Source organism: Lontra canadensis, unplaced genomic scaffold (genome assembly GCF_010015895.1).
Source record: "Lontra canadensis isolate GAN:19392208 unplaced genomic scaffold, GSC_riverotter_1.0 scaffold2, whole genome shotgun sequence".
Lineage (NCBI taxonomy): Eukaryota > Metazoa > Chordata > Mammalia > Carnivora > Mustelidae > Lontra > Lontra canadensis.
The window spans coordinates 41,732,808-41,749,944 of record NW_022630996.1 but is presented as its reverse complement, the minus strand read 5'-3'; the positions used below and the strand labels follow the sequence as shown (position 1 = coordinate 41,749,944).

At 39.5% G+C, this 17,137-nt stretch overlaps 1 protein-coding gene across 3 annotated transcripts in view; it reads right to left on the bottom strand.

Moving 5' to 3' along the window:
* Positions 1-5,072: 5,072 nt before the first annotated feature.
* The window catches only part of SKAP2 (src kinase associated phosphoprotein 2), a 162,377-nt gene continuing 150,312 nt past the window's right edge, over positions 5,073-17,137 (bottom strand). The window contains exons 12-13 of one of the 3 annotated variants that reach the window (XM_032872871.1): positions 6,196-6,297; positions 5,073-5,842 (exon numbers count right to left, since the gene is read on the bottom strand). In XM_032872871.1, the coding sequence (XP_032728762.1) occupies positions 6,205-6,297 (93 nt within the window). In that variant the 3' untranslated portion in view covers positions 5,073-5,842; positions 6,196-6,204. The remainder of the gene's footprint in view (positions 5,843-6,195; positions 6,298-17,137) is intronic. The other 2 variants (XM_032872867.1, XM_032872873.1) reach the window with 2 other exon arrangements.

Below are 17,137 nucleotides of genomic sequence, written 5' to 3'. Positions count from 1 at the left end.
AGCCAGACTGGAAGTTCACGGATAGAAATATTCCTATGTTGACATTTCTTCTTCATGGTGGCTTGGCTGCTTTGGATTTGGTACAGTCACCACGGGCTGTTTTGACTACTGAGTGGGGCGAATTCAGCTGTCGGATAATCCATCCGTGAGCTTTTCACGTGCTCCGAACGATTTCATAAGAATGGTGCCATCATCAATTTATTGAGTGCCTTCTATATGCAAACGATAGAATTATGCCTTTGGTTGGAATCTGTCACAGTACTGGGAAGCAGAATGTTGCTGCATCGAAGGGAGGGAGGCTGGGGAACTTAATATTCCTGGATATCAGGACAAATTACTTAGTCTCAGTTTGCTCGTCAGGAAAATGGGAATAAACAACACATCTTACCTCCTGGAGTTGCCAGGAGGATTCGAAGAAAAGTGCAGAGTGAGACAAAGAGTCAACAGTTAACGTTGGCCACTGCTAGTGCTAGTCACGTGGTTATCATCATTGGACGTGAGAGTTAAAGAACACGGGGTTTGCTAAATGGACTCCCGAGGGGGCCGGGGAAAGGAGACAATGTATGGGAATCTGCTCATTTGTTGGAATTTTTTTTCCTCCTCTGCAGCAGTCATTTTTAATTGGCATACGTTGGTGTCATTAATTTTCTCCTCGGAGAGCACCAGTGTGGCACTTGGAGCAAACAAGAGGTAAACCACTGCTCAGGCTACAAAGTGGCACCTGCTTTGACTCTAGCAGGAGTGATCTTTCTATATGACAAAGTCGAGGCCAATAAACGGGAAAGAGACAAGGGCTGTTCCAACCTACCTCTCTGAGTAACGGATAATAAAACAGTGAAGACGGCGGAGAGCAACCGGGGAAAACACTTTCCAAGTCTCCAGTGTCAAGAAAAGCACTTAAGAAATGGGCTTTTTTGTGCAAAAACAATGAATACTGTTACGTTGAAAAGAAATTAAAAAAGAAAAAAAAAAAGAAATGGGCTTTTGAAGGGTGCCTGGGTGGCTCAATGGGTTAAAGCCTCTGCCTTCGGCTCACGTCATGATCCCAGGGTCCTGGGATCGAGCCCCGCATCAGGCTCTTTGCTCAGCAGGGAGCCGCTTCCTCCTCTCTCTCTGCCTGCCTCTGCCTACTTGTGATCTCTCTCTCTCAAATAAATAAATAAAATCTTAAAAAAAAAAAAAAAGAAATGGGCTTTTAAGACGCTTTATATTTTCATACCTCGGCACGTATTCACAGGTTCTTTTGCCCTGCTTGCTTCCAACCTCCTCCCCGTCCTTCCAGGGTGCAGCCCAGCCCCGGTATGACTCAGACTGCTCTCCACATTGATGGGTATTGATGGGTCCTTTCGCTTTGGGGAGTCAAAGCATTCAAGATAACACGATAATACAACTTTTCAAGAAATAGGGAGTAAAGGTTAAAAAGAGACCCGGAAATGAATTATGGTTGGATTTGGCAACAACTGTGAAACCTCCCACTCTTTCGAAATTCCTTTTTGATCCATTCAAGGCTGCAACTTCCAAGATCAGAGGGTGTCTCTGACATTGGCCAGGTGGAACTCAAGCCGGCTGTGATTTGGAAGGTAATGGAAAGTGAAACTAGATCACTTGCCCCAAGCTGCCTGAGTCACCTGTGCCTTCTTTAGAAGAGTGACAACACTGGCCAGAACAGAGAGGAGCCGCCACGCTCACCTTCGTTATTCTCCATCTCACTCGACTGTTGCCACCAATCAAATCCCGTCCACTTGTTGACGGGGCTATGGGGACAGTCGGACTACTTTCAGAGACTCAATAAAAGGGACTGATCTTTTGACGAAGAGAATGTCGGTCAGAAAGCTGATGTATTAACTGAAAAAGACATTTTTTTCTACCAGGTATAGAAGTCAAGCTCTTCCCTTCTCGTCTTAAATCTCAGGTCTTGAGATACGGTAGGGTGCCAAATCAGTTAATTAACAAGTATTTACTGGACACACACCATATACTCTGAAGTATCCCACTGGCAATAAATCCTATGTTTGTGTCCATGTAATGATAAGGCAGATTCTACTAGGGAAAACAAGAAAAAGCCCTTCAAACCATTAATGAAATGTCACTCCATGTTACTGTGATCATATAATTTTGTATTTATCTCATCACAGAATGTTATATATCAGGGGTTCTAGCAGAAATTGTAGAACTCAACTGTAAGGCGGTGAAGGGGAATGTTGAGCGTGTCTAGACTTCCCTTATTTCCAACCAAGAGGATTAACTGTTTAAATTATGCATTACGGTGTAGGTCAAGTTTGTACAAAGTTAATAATATACTACTGATTTGTCTAATATACTACTGATTTGTTTCTCTGTGTTCTAGAACACTTGGGATTTCACTCACAAACTAAGCCATTTTAACAGATGTCTTTATGTCCCATATTCTCATTATATTCCTTCAACCTCTGAAGCACGTTGTGTCTTCTATGGCTTCATCGTGTTTTCCTCTCCACCACCTCTTTCTTTACCATGGAGACTGCTTTTCAATATTCTACAATCTCTTGAACTCAAGAGAAAAGTGATTTCTATACAATTTGTGTCTCTAAAATCCTATTCCACTGAAATACAAACGACTGATTTATTTGAAATTTAGAAGTACTTTTCTTGATTTGAAATTTTACACAATGCTTCACTCAGTCTCAGTGACGAAGTTCAAACTTTTTTAAACCACGCGTGTGCTGAAGTCAGTTTCTTACAGTGGCTCAAGAGTAAATCTGGATCTCTGCTCTAGAACTCATTTCTGGGGTCTGCGTTTAATCACGGCTCTGGAAGTCACCAGCCTCCGTCAAGTGAGTAGCAATAGTTCAGACTGCAGAAATTACAGGAAAGGTAGAAATCAGAAGAACCGTGAGGGAATCTTGACTGGAAACACTTTAGAAACAACTGAATGAAATCTCTGCTGTTTATGAAAGGCTATACGACATGTTTGTACACTAATAGCAACCCACCCCCCACGTATATAGATTTCACTTACAGATGGTTGCAAAGTAATTTTCTATGATCCTATGATACTTTATGTAATTATCTGTAATTAAATTAACACAAGGTAAAAATAGTCAACTTCAAATAATATAAAGTATTCAAGACAATTACTCGGCTAAGCAACATTGTTTTTCATAAGAGAAAGTGTCACATGCAACGAAGTGGCAAAAAAGAACAGAGTGAGCTGTGGTTAAGTGTAAATCCTACAGCAATGAAAGTCATTTGTATTATCCTTACTTCTTTGAATAAATTCAGATGACAGCTCTATTTCATTTCTTCATTCAGTTTGGAGGCCAGATGGCATTAGAATCATTTACTTCACCTTGTTGTGCTTAATTACTACAATCAACACACTATTTTCCAAATTAATCATAACAAAGTAATTTCATTAGTAACACAGCAGGCTGTTGAATTATTAGCATCATAACAGTTTGCAAACAATTAAACTTTATTTGAACCTTAAAAATTTGCAGAGTGGAACATTATTGTAAGATCTAATGGCAACAGAGTACAAATTCAGTACAGAGCAAATAATCAAGCAAAATGCTATATAAAATATGACTTACAATCACCTTTGAAAAAAATTAGCTCTCTAACTGTTCATAGAAAAACAAATAAAAGCTAAGCAAACATAATGAGAACATAGCAATTAGCATATTTTCTAACAAGCCATGTTGTTTAAATGCACATTAATGATATTATTATGATCTTGAAGAGAGTGTGATATATTGTCAAGGGTGTAAAGAAAACTTTCTCCCTGGTAGTATACAAATGATTTTGCCAAATGAATATAGTCGTGAGTTGAAAGTAATGATTATTTTCCCTGTCACTTTCATTTTAAATCTTTTGTCTCCTTTCTTATCTCCCACCTACGTTCAAGTTAAACAAGAACAAAGGCCAGAGGAGCTCTGGACAGAAGTAACACTTTATATCTGTATTGTCACCATTCACAGAGACTATCTGGCTTGGAATTGTTGGTCATCAGTTGGCAAAGGACTCCCTCTCCTGGATTAACTGTAAAAGGAGGCAAAAATCTTTTACATGCTTTACATTCTGCTCAAGCTTGTGCCTGAGTGGGGGAGGGGGTGCCCAGGGCTTGGGTATGCGATGAAAAGCTGCTGCCACCTACTGGCCCAGCCCTGAGATCGTCACTCAAACCAGAAGCCCAAAACTTGTAGACTACACGTTCAAGGGAAACCCATAACTGCTTTTTGCTTTTCAATCCCTCAGCCTTTGAAAAACAGACCGCTAAATTTATCTCCGGTCATCTCACTTTTGCCAAGATGATTTCAATCGACTCCGATGGCTCTCTATTAGGACAAGATTAAACAAGGGCACAAATTAATTTCTGAAAGCTCTAACTCGACAACGTCTAATTTACATAAACGAGAGTTTACCCACAATCCCAAAAACTAAAAAATCAGTTTCACTACATTTGAATTCAGATGATCACAGCAGTAAGACGACAATGGTAAAATGTAAGTTCTGAAATATTGCTTATAAATAATTTTCTATAAATAAGGGAGGTTTAAATATCAGTATGTTCACAGCTAGAATCTTTATAAAGCAAAGATCTGGAAAGTTCAACAAAGGTAGTGGCTACTAATCAATGATTCAATATTAGGTGACTCTGTAATGATCCAATCATCAGTACATTTTGGGAGATATATATAGATATATATATCTATATCACGGCCACACTGATACCCCGTCGGAATTTACAACCCCCCTGATTTCAAACATACAGGAAAAGGTCAGGTTATAACTGCACAAAGCCTGCTCGGGCAGCCCAGCACATTCCTCTCAAGTCAGGTTCTCCCTCCACCTTCCCACTCACCTGTTGGTACCTGTTCCCACCATGACTTCCAGGCTCTCCTCTCGGAGCCCTTCCTTTCCTCCTCAGGGCTCTGAGAAGCACAGCGCAAACTGCCCCCTGGAGCCCTACTGTTTTGTGGTGGGAACTGAACAGCACAGCGATGAGCAGGCACCGATGGACAGTGCTCCATTAGACCTTCTCACTTTGAGAATACAGGGGGATCCTCTGTGCCGCTGTATGAGGCACGAGGGGCTTTCCGATGAATTTTTTTATTTTATTAAATTTAAACACAACTCTGGTGGAAAATGTTGGCCAGCCCGTCTCCAAGGCGGGCTGTGTGTTCCTGATAAGGGGCTTCACGCACGCTGTGGCTCTGGGCTGCACATGTGTCCCGGGGGCTCTGTCATTCTTTCTTTCCTGTGGCTTTCTTCAACACGAGGTAAAAATCAGTCCAAATTCTTTCATGAAAACATGTCACTGTGTAAAAAATCAGCACCACGATCGATCCTCTACAACGTTTGAACAGAGCCGCGGTCTTCAGATAGCATCTACCAAAAGCTTACGTGATAGATTTAATTAAAATTTCCATGAAATTATATATTACACTCTAAAATATCACTGACATCCAATAGGAAGAGAAATTACTGAAATTACCGAAAGCAGCAGTGACTGGGAGGTACATATAAAATTGGGCTGAATTCTTCACACAAATCAAATGAGCAAATAAAAACTAGACTTCCGTCTTTGCAAAACAGCAACAGGTACAACTTTACTGCTTGTCTCTAACTTAATTAATATTCTTTACTTAATTTCACATCAGAGGAATATTATAATGAATGCATAAAATAACAGAAAAATGTTCAACAAAACACGAAAAGGTTACAAACTGCCACTCATGCTCTCAAGTTGATTTTAAATCCAAAGCATTTACAGACGAGCAGGAGAATCTTCCTTTTCTGTAGGCAAAAAAGGAAAGCTGCATTTGAATTTTTTCTTCAGGTGAAATGTTGATTTTTCCTGCTTAGAAAAAAAATACACTTTTAGGCAAGGAAAAATGAGTATTTACTCAACATTTTGTCAATTCAGCTCTTCATAAAGGCCAGAAAGAATGATATTTTACTCAAGAAGAGAAGGTCTGAGAAAACATCCAGTTATTAGCAAAGGGACTTTATCTAAATAATCTATTTCCAAAGTAAATTCTATGAGGTTATTTTAAAAATCAAACCAGATTTTTTTAAAAAGAAGAAGATATGGGAGCATGATCTTTGTGCTATCAGAAAACTACAAAGACTTTTCAAAAGGCAAAGACTCATAATACAGGGACCAAGAGAACATATGAGCTATTACAGAATATTGGATTAAAATGTACTTACCCAGGACTCTCAAATATCATACATCTCCATTATGTAGGCTTTCGGCACCAAGCCAATGGCTCCCTTCATTTCTCCTACCCACCAGCCATATCTATTGTATTCCTAATTGAAAACAATATGCAATATTAACCTTTAGACTGGTATAAGTACAATGTCGTTTATATGCAACTTCTTAGAAATGTTATTTCTTTTTACAAAGTTACAAGAGCTTAAGCTGCAAATTGAAACATTTTAATCTTTTTTTCCTTTGTTTCTGGACACTTAAAAATGCTGTTAGGCAACGATTTAAATTAACATATAAGACAAAGCCTGGTTATTACTCTGTATAGCACACAGAAACAGTCACTTGGGATAAGAACCTAGCAAATGGAACTACATGAAGAAGTCAGCTCCCTGGGCCCATTTCCCTTCTCTCTCCCTCCCTCCTCTCTCTCTCACTCTCTCACTCACACACACCCAAACACGGAGCCTGGGGAGACACCTTTTCTGTGCGAACACCAGTGCTAGATGGTACAAGGTCACAGCAAAGACCCTTAGGATACGATCTTGGCCTTCAAGAAGCTTATCATCTAGCAAGGAAAGAATTATTTTTTCACAATAAACAGATTCTTAGTTAAACTCATATGACTGAAAATTATTTCGAAGGCAGAGCTATGCCCCTTCTTAAGAAAATCTAATACATGAGTATAGATATTTTAAACACATAAATGAGGAAATAAGAGAACACTAATAATATCCAAAAATATTTGCTTTACAAAATAATTTTTAAAGGCTTCTCTTAAAAAGCTTCCCCAAGGCATGTACTCTTCAGCTTTCCCTAATCAAAAACTATATTAGATAAAGGGTGGGTGATAGGAATTAAAAGGTGGTGTTAGGTTCGCCCTTACAAAGTTACAAGTTACAAAGGTGAAATATTAATCCAGCTGTAAAAAAAGAGTGATTGATGAGACACTTTGGGGTTTACTTTGCAATAGGAGATAAACCCATACCTGCATTTGTCCCCTTTGCCTCCACTGAGAGACCCCACTGCTGTCGGCATCGTGAACACACAGCGATGGGCCTCATATGTCTGCCAGATTGACTAATGTATTTTTGTCTCAAATTTATTTATGTTTAGTGAGATACAAACAAAGTAAAATGAATTACAAGTTTCAAGAATAATATCTTCCAAAAGCAATACTCCACAAAAGCACTGTAGGACCCAAATTTAATTTTTCATAGAAGATAAATTTTTAAAATCAATCCCCAAAGTAATTCAATAGGCTATGATTTTCCAACATCTGAGTCATAGATAAATGTGCATATGCATATCGAGTTACACGTGGGGAGGGAATGTTCATACTGGCACAGACTTAACATCTGTATTGATTAGTATATGCTATTGGCTATCAGAAAGGAAAATCATACAATTTCTCAATACAAATGTAGCGACATTGGCATGTGTGTATTGACATGTAGTCTATCAATAGACAGAATATCAGGTTAAAATCTGTATGTGCTTTTTAAACAGTGGGTTGTTCCAGGATCAGGTTTATTGGAAGAATAAGGTGGAAGGAAAAGGTGGGATGGTGGGTCAGGCTAACCCTAAGCTTCTTATTCTAATGAGGGCACAGCTCTGGCTCATGGGGCAGAGGACTCAAGATTTTAAGTTTCAAAGTTCAATGTCAGTGTGAATTTAGTGGATACAACTATCTAAGGGATGAAAATAGTCTGATGCCTGAACTCAGTGACGGTGGCTAAAATCTATGTAGGATCTATTTATCAGAAGGAAACACCAACTTACTGAAAGCTATGATTAGCAACCATTATATCTTAATAGGTACATAATAAAACTGCCCTTCTCAATTTTTAGGGCAATGAATACAATTAGGGCCTAATGCTTCACAAAACAAATGTATTTAACCTTCCAGAGACAAAAGGCCTACATTGTAAGATTTCAAAATGGATGGTTACCAGGCTAAGTCTGAATATGAAAGTCCTACCAATGCCAGCCTAACATTTTTTTAAAAATTGATTATTTGTAAAGAGTAAAGGAACCAGCCCCTCCCCGCAAGAGGCAGACAGAGCACATTCGGCTTGAGGTTGTGTGAACACCAGAATCTGCTTTCTGAGAATGGCCTTCCATCCCCGGCTCCAGGCTTACATGCAAATGACACTTACCTCACTTTATAACATTCCGCTTTGGCTATCATCTGTACTCTCAAGTAAGGGCACATTCCTGTTCTCAAAAAGCCCACTCACAACCAAATTTAAGAAACTGATTTCCAAAGAATCATTTCACCGAAGGACCAGTGACATACCTCACACCTGAGAGAATTCTGCCTGATGGTCACTGGTAAGATTTATTTAATAGAAAGGATGGTCGGAAACAGGAGGGAGGAGCTTAATCAGCCGCAAACACATCCCTTAAAAGTATCATTCTAGGAAAACATAAAAGTTTCAGACGCCAATCATCTTAAATGCTTCACTTAATTTAAAATAACTCAAAAGCATAGAAAATTGGCTCATAAAAGTACTCTAAAATATCACAGATTTAAATCAGAAAAGGGTTAAAAAAATCAGAATGTTTATTACTTTACATTTGTAAAGAATTCCATAGAACACTCCTGTGTGGCATTAAGAGGTAAGATAAAATACAGTGAGGTAAAAATCTAGGAGGCAAATTTATGGATTTACACTGAGGCCATTAAAGTATGTCGACAAGATTGCAAACACAGAAGCTTTTACTTTTATCATTACCATCCTCTGTATGAGCCTCCGGAGCAACATGAATCCCAATTAAACCATTTGCTGCCTATAAATTGGAATGAAGATGCTTCTTGGAGTACAATATTCTAAACTTGAGCCTCAAGATTCGATACCGTACAAGCTTTCCCTTTGAAGAAGGGACTCTGCCTCTTTGCCTTCCCTATTTTCCGCTCCCAAATAAATGTGATCGCAAAGGACAGATTACTTACACGGTGGAAAATAATGCAATCCATAGTGTTGCCTTACTGTCCACGTACTAATTATAGTATTGTTCTAGAAGTCACAGGTGGATTAAAAAAAAAAAAAGATAAACACCCTTCAAGCCTTATCTTGTTATTAAACAAAAAAACAGAGCAACAAACCATACCAGGCTGTCATCTAAATCTCTCAAAGGTTAGGAAGCATCATGTCATCTTTACAGCACACGAGATCTCAGGTACAAGAAGGTCTGCCATCTGGCATCCTTCACCCCACTCGCCTTTTAACATCCACTAAAACGCTAACATAGGCAAGTGACTGCGCTTCGGGAGGACTGATAAAATAATGAAGAGTCCTTTAATCTACAGGAAACCATTCCAGTCAATTTATAAGAAATATTACATCCCTTTGTAGGACGTGTAATTATTTTCTATTAATCATGTGCTATAAAGCTACATTATGCGGTTATTCTGTTATCACTAGAAAGAGGCCTGCAGTCAGCTTCTGACAATGTTAGGTAATTACTAACACAAAGCCTCTTTCTCCTCCCGTAGTAATGCGATCAAGATCCAGAGGTGTAGTGATGCTTAGTGTATAAAAATAGTACTCAAAAGAAATCCAATATCTGCAAAATGGATGGCTTCCAGGCAAAATGTAATGTGGCAGTCAAAGCAGGGGAAAAAAAAAAAAGGCCAAACTTGCCCAATAATCTGAGAAAATAATCGTAAAGCAGCATGGCACCGTTGCGCTCTACCTCCTCTGTTTTCAATTTTCCTGCCATTAAAATACTTTTTATTTGTTTTATTTTGTAGTCAAATTTTCAGCCTCAGCTAATCGTTACTAGGCAATAAATGCAAGCGATTATGTAATCGGGGCCGGGAGAAAGGACGGGTCCTGATCATGTGAAACCAGCACGACGGTAAACATATGTCCGTATTTCAACCATTCACTAAATCTCTGCTCTCTGCCAGTGTATTATTTTACACTTAAATAAGGCCCTGACATATTACTGGAATCCTTCTCAGCACCATGATTCTCATCTCTTAAGTGTGTTAGTCCACTTTCTGCAAACCCCGTGGTAAAAGAATGTTGCCTTAACAGAAACTGGAAACACTTAAAAAGATTTCCTGATGCGTACTACCCCAGCATTCCACAAACTAGTTACTAACCTGTCTGAACGCAACAGGTGTTCGAAAGGTGGAAAGATGACCTGTCCTTTCTCTGAACATGTATCTGTGCTTGGGAACATTTTATCCTTTTGCAGAAATGACGTTAATTTGATTCACAAAATATAAAATGCATTGACTTTCACAACCAGGTGACTTTACCACTGTTTTCCAACTATTCACTGTGATAGTCTCAATTTTTCATAAACATTGTGGTAGTATGAAAACTAGATACCTATTTAAAATACAGACATAATTTCTTCAAGGCTATCTCTTCAATCTTTTCCTTTCTACTATCTCCAACTAGAAACTGTCTAAGCTTCCTTTCATTTCTTATAAGCCCGTCATTTCGTCTTGGAAAATGTCCAACAGGAACCTGACAACCCCAGTGTTTTACTATTATTAGCTACACATTAACTCCTTGAATCTTAGTCTCTGAGCTGGTAAATGAGGAAATCGACACTAACCCTCTTCAAGATCCTCCATGATGTCTGAACAGCACCCTCCATGAACCTGCTTTAAGACACTGAGTCTCTTGGCGGCTTATGGAAATCAACCTCATTACTGTATAATTCATGGTGCAGGTGTGACTTTGAGTTACACTAATTCAAAGAATTACTTTTTTTTTCCCTTTTTGTACTGTGAGCTCCATTTTTAAAGCAAGAGAGACAAAGGACAAGCAAGGAAACTAATAATAAGGATTTAGTTATTATAACAGGTTAAAGCCTCTGCCTTCAGCTCAGGTCATGATCCTGGGGTCCTGGGACGGAGCCCCGCATCGGGCTCTCTGCTCAGCGGGGAGCCGGCTTCCCCTTTTCTCTCTCTGCCTGCCTCTCTGCCTACTTGTAATTTCTCTCTCTGTCAAATAAATTAAAAAATCTTTAAAAATTAAAAAAAAGGAATTTAGTTATTATAACAGATCTTTATTTATATTCCAGAGTCAAGACACATTTAAATCAAGTTTCTACACAATCCACATTTACAATACCACCCAGTAAAAAGTGCTATTCGGTCTGATGACTCGAACCGCTATTCAGACTGATGGTGGCTAAGAAAAGATTGAATGCGTACTCAGTAGAAAGTGGCCTTGGTACTCAGTGTATTTCACTGACCAGTAGGAGACTCCGTTAACTGCTCTCAGGCTCACCCACCTGCCTCTTCCAACTGTTGCCATTCTGCTCCAGCCCGTCATCACCTCACCCCTTTACACCTGCCACCCTGTTGCTACCTTTACAAGGTTCTGTCTTCAGCTCTTTGGTACATACAATAAATTCAATCGAATAATTCAGTTCTTCAAAGAACTGGGATTATTTGGTCCCAGTTGTGCAGGAGATGGATACCTTTTTTTTCCTGCAGGTGGGATTTAAACCCTTCAGACAAGGTATCCTACCCAGGGCGTGAGGAAGCATGGAGGGCAGCAGCCAGCCCCGACTAGGAACAACATACTTCAGACTGCAAAGCTAAACACACTTCAGAATAAATGTTTGTTTCGTCATTGCTAAAATTCTTCCGGTATGTCTAATATACACAAAGGAAAAGATCCACCTTTTGGAAATTACACTGCTTAAGAAAGTATTTGGGATTGGTCAACTGATACATCATCCAAAATAAAGACAGAATGTGCTTCGTCACCCGGTCCATTTTTATTGAACACCTCGTACCCATCAGCTGGGTACAGAGCAATGGTAAGATGGTGCCCTGATCTCAGTTACTTTGTACTTCACTTTCGTTGAAGGGAAGAAACTAAAGTACATCAGATCCACTGAGGAATAAGGTCTCCACACGGTAGTCTTTTTCTCCTTGCATCTTTTATTTATTTTTCCCAGTTACATTAAGCCTTGAGATTTCCTCACCTATAAAGCAAAGGGTTAGCACTAGGTTCCTCTATGATTCCATCATTCTAAATTCTTTTAAGCTTTCAGGATTATTTCCCATTTTTATCTGTATTTTCACAAACTCATACTAAACATGATATTATGTATTCGGGATACAATAATACTTAAGACACAATGCCTACCTCAAAGAGTTCAGGGTCAAGAGAGAGAAATTAATACTGCTAGTCCCCCATGTAGGTAGGTGTAGCCACATAGAAAGAGAGAAAGCTCTAGGGTCAGATCTGCTTTGATTCCAGAAGAAAGTATTTTTTCGCTGGTATCCTCAGGTGATTGACATAATAACCTTCCTGAACATCAGTTTCCTCATCTGGAAAATAATCACACCAGAGACTTCATAGGGCTGTCTTACGATCAGATGAGTGAAAGCATGTCGAGTGCCTAGAAAGGGACATTGCAGGTATGCAACAAACTTTTCTCGTTCCCTCCCGCTCTCTTCCCGCTAATTGTAGAGCAAAATACCAGGACAACGAACAGAGAATGTTCTGCACTATAAGGCAATCTGATTATTAGGAGCAGTTCTCTACCCTGCTCTTCCAAAGGGAATCTGGCCTTTAAAGGGCTGAGGAGGGAGACATCTCAAAGGAGTAAACGTTGCTATACATACATTAAGGGGGTCCCTGAGTTTAGGGGGCAAGAGGCCATGGATTTTTCAATATCGGATTTTTAAAAAAATTATCAACATTGTGCTGTCTTTAGAGTTGTTTTGTTCTGCTTCTGGTTGATTCCATGCAGAATTAAACCACAAGGCCTTGCCCCAGGAACCGCCCCTCACTGCCACTTCCGCTCCGCCTGCATCTCTGACACGGCCGTCTGGCTTATCCTTGACCTCTCAAGCCACTGCGGGGGCTGAGCCTCCCAGAATCACCTTCCCCTTTCAGCTGTCAACATTTTCCTGTAATGCTCCTTCCATTTTACATAAGAGAAAAGAGGGAAGTACTGGGACACGTTAGTGCACAGATAACAAGAGGAGCCCTGTGGCTGGAACCAAAACATCTTCTCAAGGAGGGCCGGGGGCTGGGGGTTGCCGAGCAGAAGGTCTGCCGGGTTCATGCCTCACTGTACCCATGCTGTTCCCATACTGACAGCGTGGAAATGACACGCTATCAAACCCACAGAAATGCAGTCACAAGCACAGAAAACTCCTTCCTCCTTCCCCAAAGGCTGTAAGACAGAATAATGGTTTGGGAACTAGCTTAGCGCCCATGTATGTCCTGTACTGAGATGTCCTACTTACTCCTTAGTGGTTGGCTCTGCTATTTGGGGCACCCGGGGTCAGATGGTCACAGAGGAAAAATGAAGAGACCTGGAAAGTAACTCTGCCAGCAGAGCTCGGCAGGACTTTCATTTTACTTTCTTTTTCTGGTAGGTTTGAAGCCAGAAAAGCCCTGGGAACGGGATCTGTCCATTTTCATCACGAGAAGCAGTCAGCAACAGTCACAATTCATCGATCACTGAGAAAGTCACAAACAGATATAACAAGAGGCGATGCTTGACCCTCCAGCCAATACACACTAAAAAACAAACAAACAAGCAAAAAATGTCCCTTTACTACATATTAGTGAACACCATCAACCTGCGTTTCCTGATTTTGACTTAAAAAGAAATTTCTCAAAAAGCTGCAGTGCTCGATTCACACGTGTTGGAGACTAGAGCAACTATCCCAGGACTCTTACCTCTCTTGTTTTCCTTTTACCACCAGACAAAGCAGTGGGCTTCTTTCCTGCTGAAGTATAGCTCCCCTGTCATTAAGTCTCTAAAAATAATTTATTGCTTTAAAAGTAAGAATAGGAATGTGGTTAGCAATTTACTGATGAGGACAGATTGAAAGATAAACTAATAGGGAATGTAAATCCAGAACAACCAGTAGAATGATATAACCAAAGAGGTATGCAGGACAGCACAATATGCCTATAGCTATATAACCTGGGTCCTGCTATTAAAATTCTAAAATTTCATGAACATACTTCTATGAAAATACTATTAACTAGGATATTATGTCCATGTTTAAGGTGGTAATAGATGTGAAATGCAACCTAGTAATGGAATCTGACACCATTTTAAACAACCCAATTCCTTTAAAAAAAAATGATATGATATTTTTACTTCAAATATGATTTTCCCCCATCCAACGAATCAGAAATCTGGCCGTTTGTTTCAGAATCAATTCACTAACAACATAGCTCTCATTAAAATTACAAATTCCACTTTTATCCATTCCTGTAAATGTGACTCATCGTCTTTAGGCAAGAAAGAAAAAATTTCCTAATCTCCACCGAACCACCCAAGTACATAATGCGTTTTCATACATAAAAAACAGCAGTGATCCTAGGTGAAAAGGAACTAGAAGCAAAAAGTTGCTGGCTCTCCTTTTTAGGTAAGCGGTATTTACATTCATTATTAGTGAGCTTCGAAGGTTAAAACTTAGAAAATGACAGACACTTTTTGAAAGAGAGGCTAGCTCAGCCAGGGGTCATGTGACAGCTGCTAATTTCAAAATGTCACAAAGGGAAGGAGGCAGGGTAGGTTATCTGCTTACTCTTCTTTATTGCAACATTGGATTTTCACTTTAAAAAAAATTTTTTTTTTTAAGGCTAAGATTTGTATAACTCTCAAAAGAGGCCTGTAATAAATAAATCACCCCCAGGCTGACTGAGCACAGCTGACACCCCATCAAGGCTTCCTTGAAAAAACAGAGAAAGAGGACTGAATTTTAAAACCAAACTATATTTCTATAGGGAATTCTAATGAAGACAGCCCAATCGTCAAACTCATTCAATCTTTTTCTGCCATTTCACTTACAAAATTAAAACCCTCTTTATCATTGCATACCATTTTTAGCCCCTGATTTATCTAAATTTTGTTTGTATTTAAATGCATCTTTTCTTAAACTATCTTGTGTTGCCTTTTTTAAGGGTATTTTCAGTACTGACAACCTTCTAGAAGGTAAGTTAGACCAGTGATCATTAAATATTGCAAAAATAGGTCAGTTAATTTTGAAAAGCAAGTTGTATTTCCTTTTTTTTTTTTTTTTAGATTTATTTATTTGAGAGAAAGAGAGAGTGAGAGCGTGCACATGGGGAGGAGTAAGGGGAGAGGTAGAGAGAAACTTCAGCAGACTCCAAGCTGGGTGGGGAGCCAGACTTGGGCCTGATCCTGCGAACCCAAGATCATCCCGAGCCGAAAACAAGAGTCAGATGACCAGCCAACTGCAGCACGGGGGCGCCCCAGTCATATTTCTTTTCTTTTCTTTTCTTTTTTTAGATTTTATTTATTTAATTGACAGAGATTGCATAGTAGGCAGAGAGGCAGGCAGAGAGAGGGGGGGAAGCAGGCTCCCCGCTGAGCAGAGAGCCCGATGCGGGGCTCCATCCCAGGACCCTGGGATCATGACCCAAGCCAAAGGCAGCGGCTTAACCCACTGAGCCACCCAGGTGCCCCCCCCCCCAGTCATATTTCTTTAAAATCTTTTAAATGGCATTATTTATTTGAAAAGTTGTGGCATTAATTTCTTTACGAAGTATACATTTTAATGCCTCTACAGATATTAAGACTTCTTTAAAATGTATTCTTCCTTACGTATGCAATGTTTACACTTAATTCAGAAGAATTAATATGAATGAAAAAATTTATGATCAATGCTAACATTTTATTGACACGAGATAGGAAAGTAATAATCCACAGCTAGATTTAAAGTTGAATTTATGACATCATTTTCATTGTGCACATTAGCTGTAATTACCTGCACCACTCATTCTGAGCCACTAGATGGTGTAAAAAATAAATTGAAATGGTAAAATTTCATTCTGTCAATGCGAAACCTAATATAACCCAGAGAAAGATGAAACAGATTTCTAGACATATAACAATGCTAGTGGTTTCTACACTAATTGTACTTTTAAAAAAATCTAGCTCTCTACCTTGATCCAGAAACAAGTCCTTCTGAGCAATTTTTCACTCTAAGGACCTTGAGTTCTGAATTGACAGTAGTATTAAACATCCAGATTGCTGTCACTTACATATTAAATGAATTTATGACATTAATTTATGGTCTATTTTGGCCAAAGTTTTGATAAGAACTGGACGATCAAACCAGTAAAGAATTATTAGAGTCTCCAGAGGTTCCTCTCTGAAACTGTGCCCCCAAAATTGGGGAAGCAAAAGTCTTCACAAACAGATACTGACTCCCAAAATGACCTGGAAACCAATAGCCAAGATGTCCACTAATGGCCCAGAATTTGTCCACATCCCATCAAGGGGGAGCTAAGTGTCCTTTCTCTTCACCCTCACCAAGATTTACCTGCTTGCTCCTACCAGGTCCACAGCTGGATAAATATTGGTAATAAATCATTCAGCCAACAGTGATAACATGCTGCCCTAACAATGTCTTGTCTCTTCTTTAAAAATCCAAAATGAGCTCCAGATACAAGAATCATATCTAGAAGGCCCCTCATGAAATGATGCTGACTGTGGAACTTCGAGCCTTGTGAAGGGCTGGTTGAAGGAATCTTTTTGGTAAGCAATACCCAAATAACAGCATTTAGACCTTTTAGATGGCAGGATGCTCTTCCTTTGAGCTGGACCACCACTACCCTTAGCTCTATGATAAAGCTTCACAGATGAAATGACAGTCTCCACAGAACAGGTCTGGGAGAACAGAAATTACCTACCCCAGGATCCTAGAAGTGTGATATACACCTAGGATTGTACTTTTAACTTCACAGCAACAGAAAACAATTCTCTGAGACAATGGGACCTCTACTTGTCCGACAGTGTGTCCCAGAGGTTGGTACTCTGAGCTTTTCAGCAACGCAGACAGCCTGACTCATAAAGAAGGCTTTAAGAACAGATCCACAATTTACCATACAGTCTCACATTTTACCATAATAATATAAAGACTATAAGCCATTTATCCTACAGTTTGGAATTCCAAGTAGA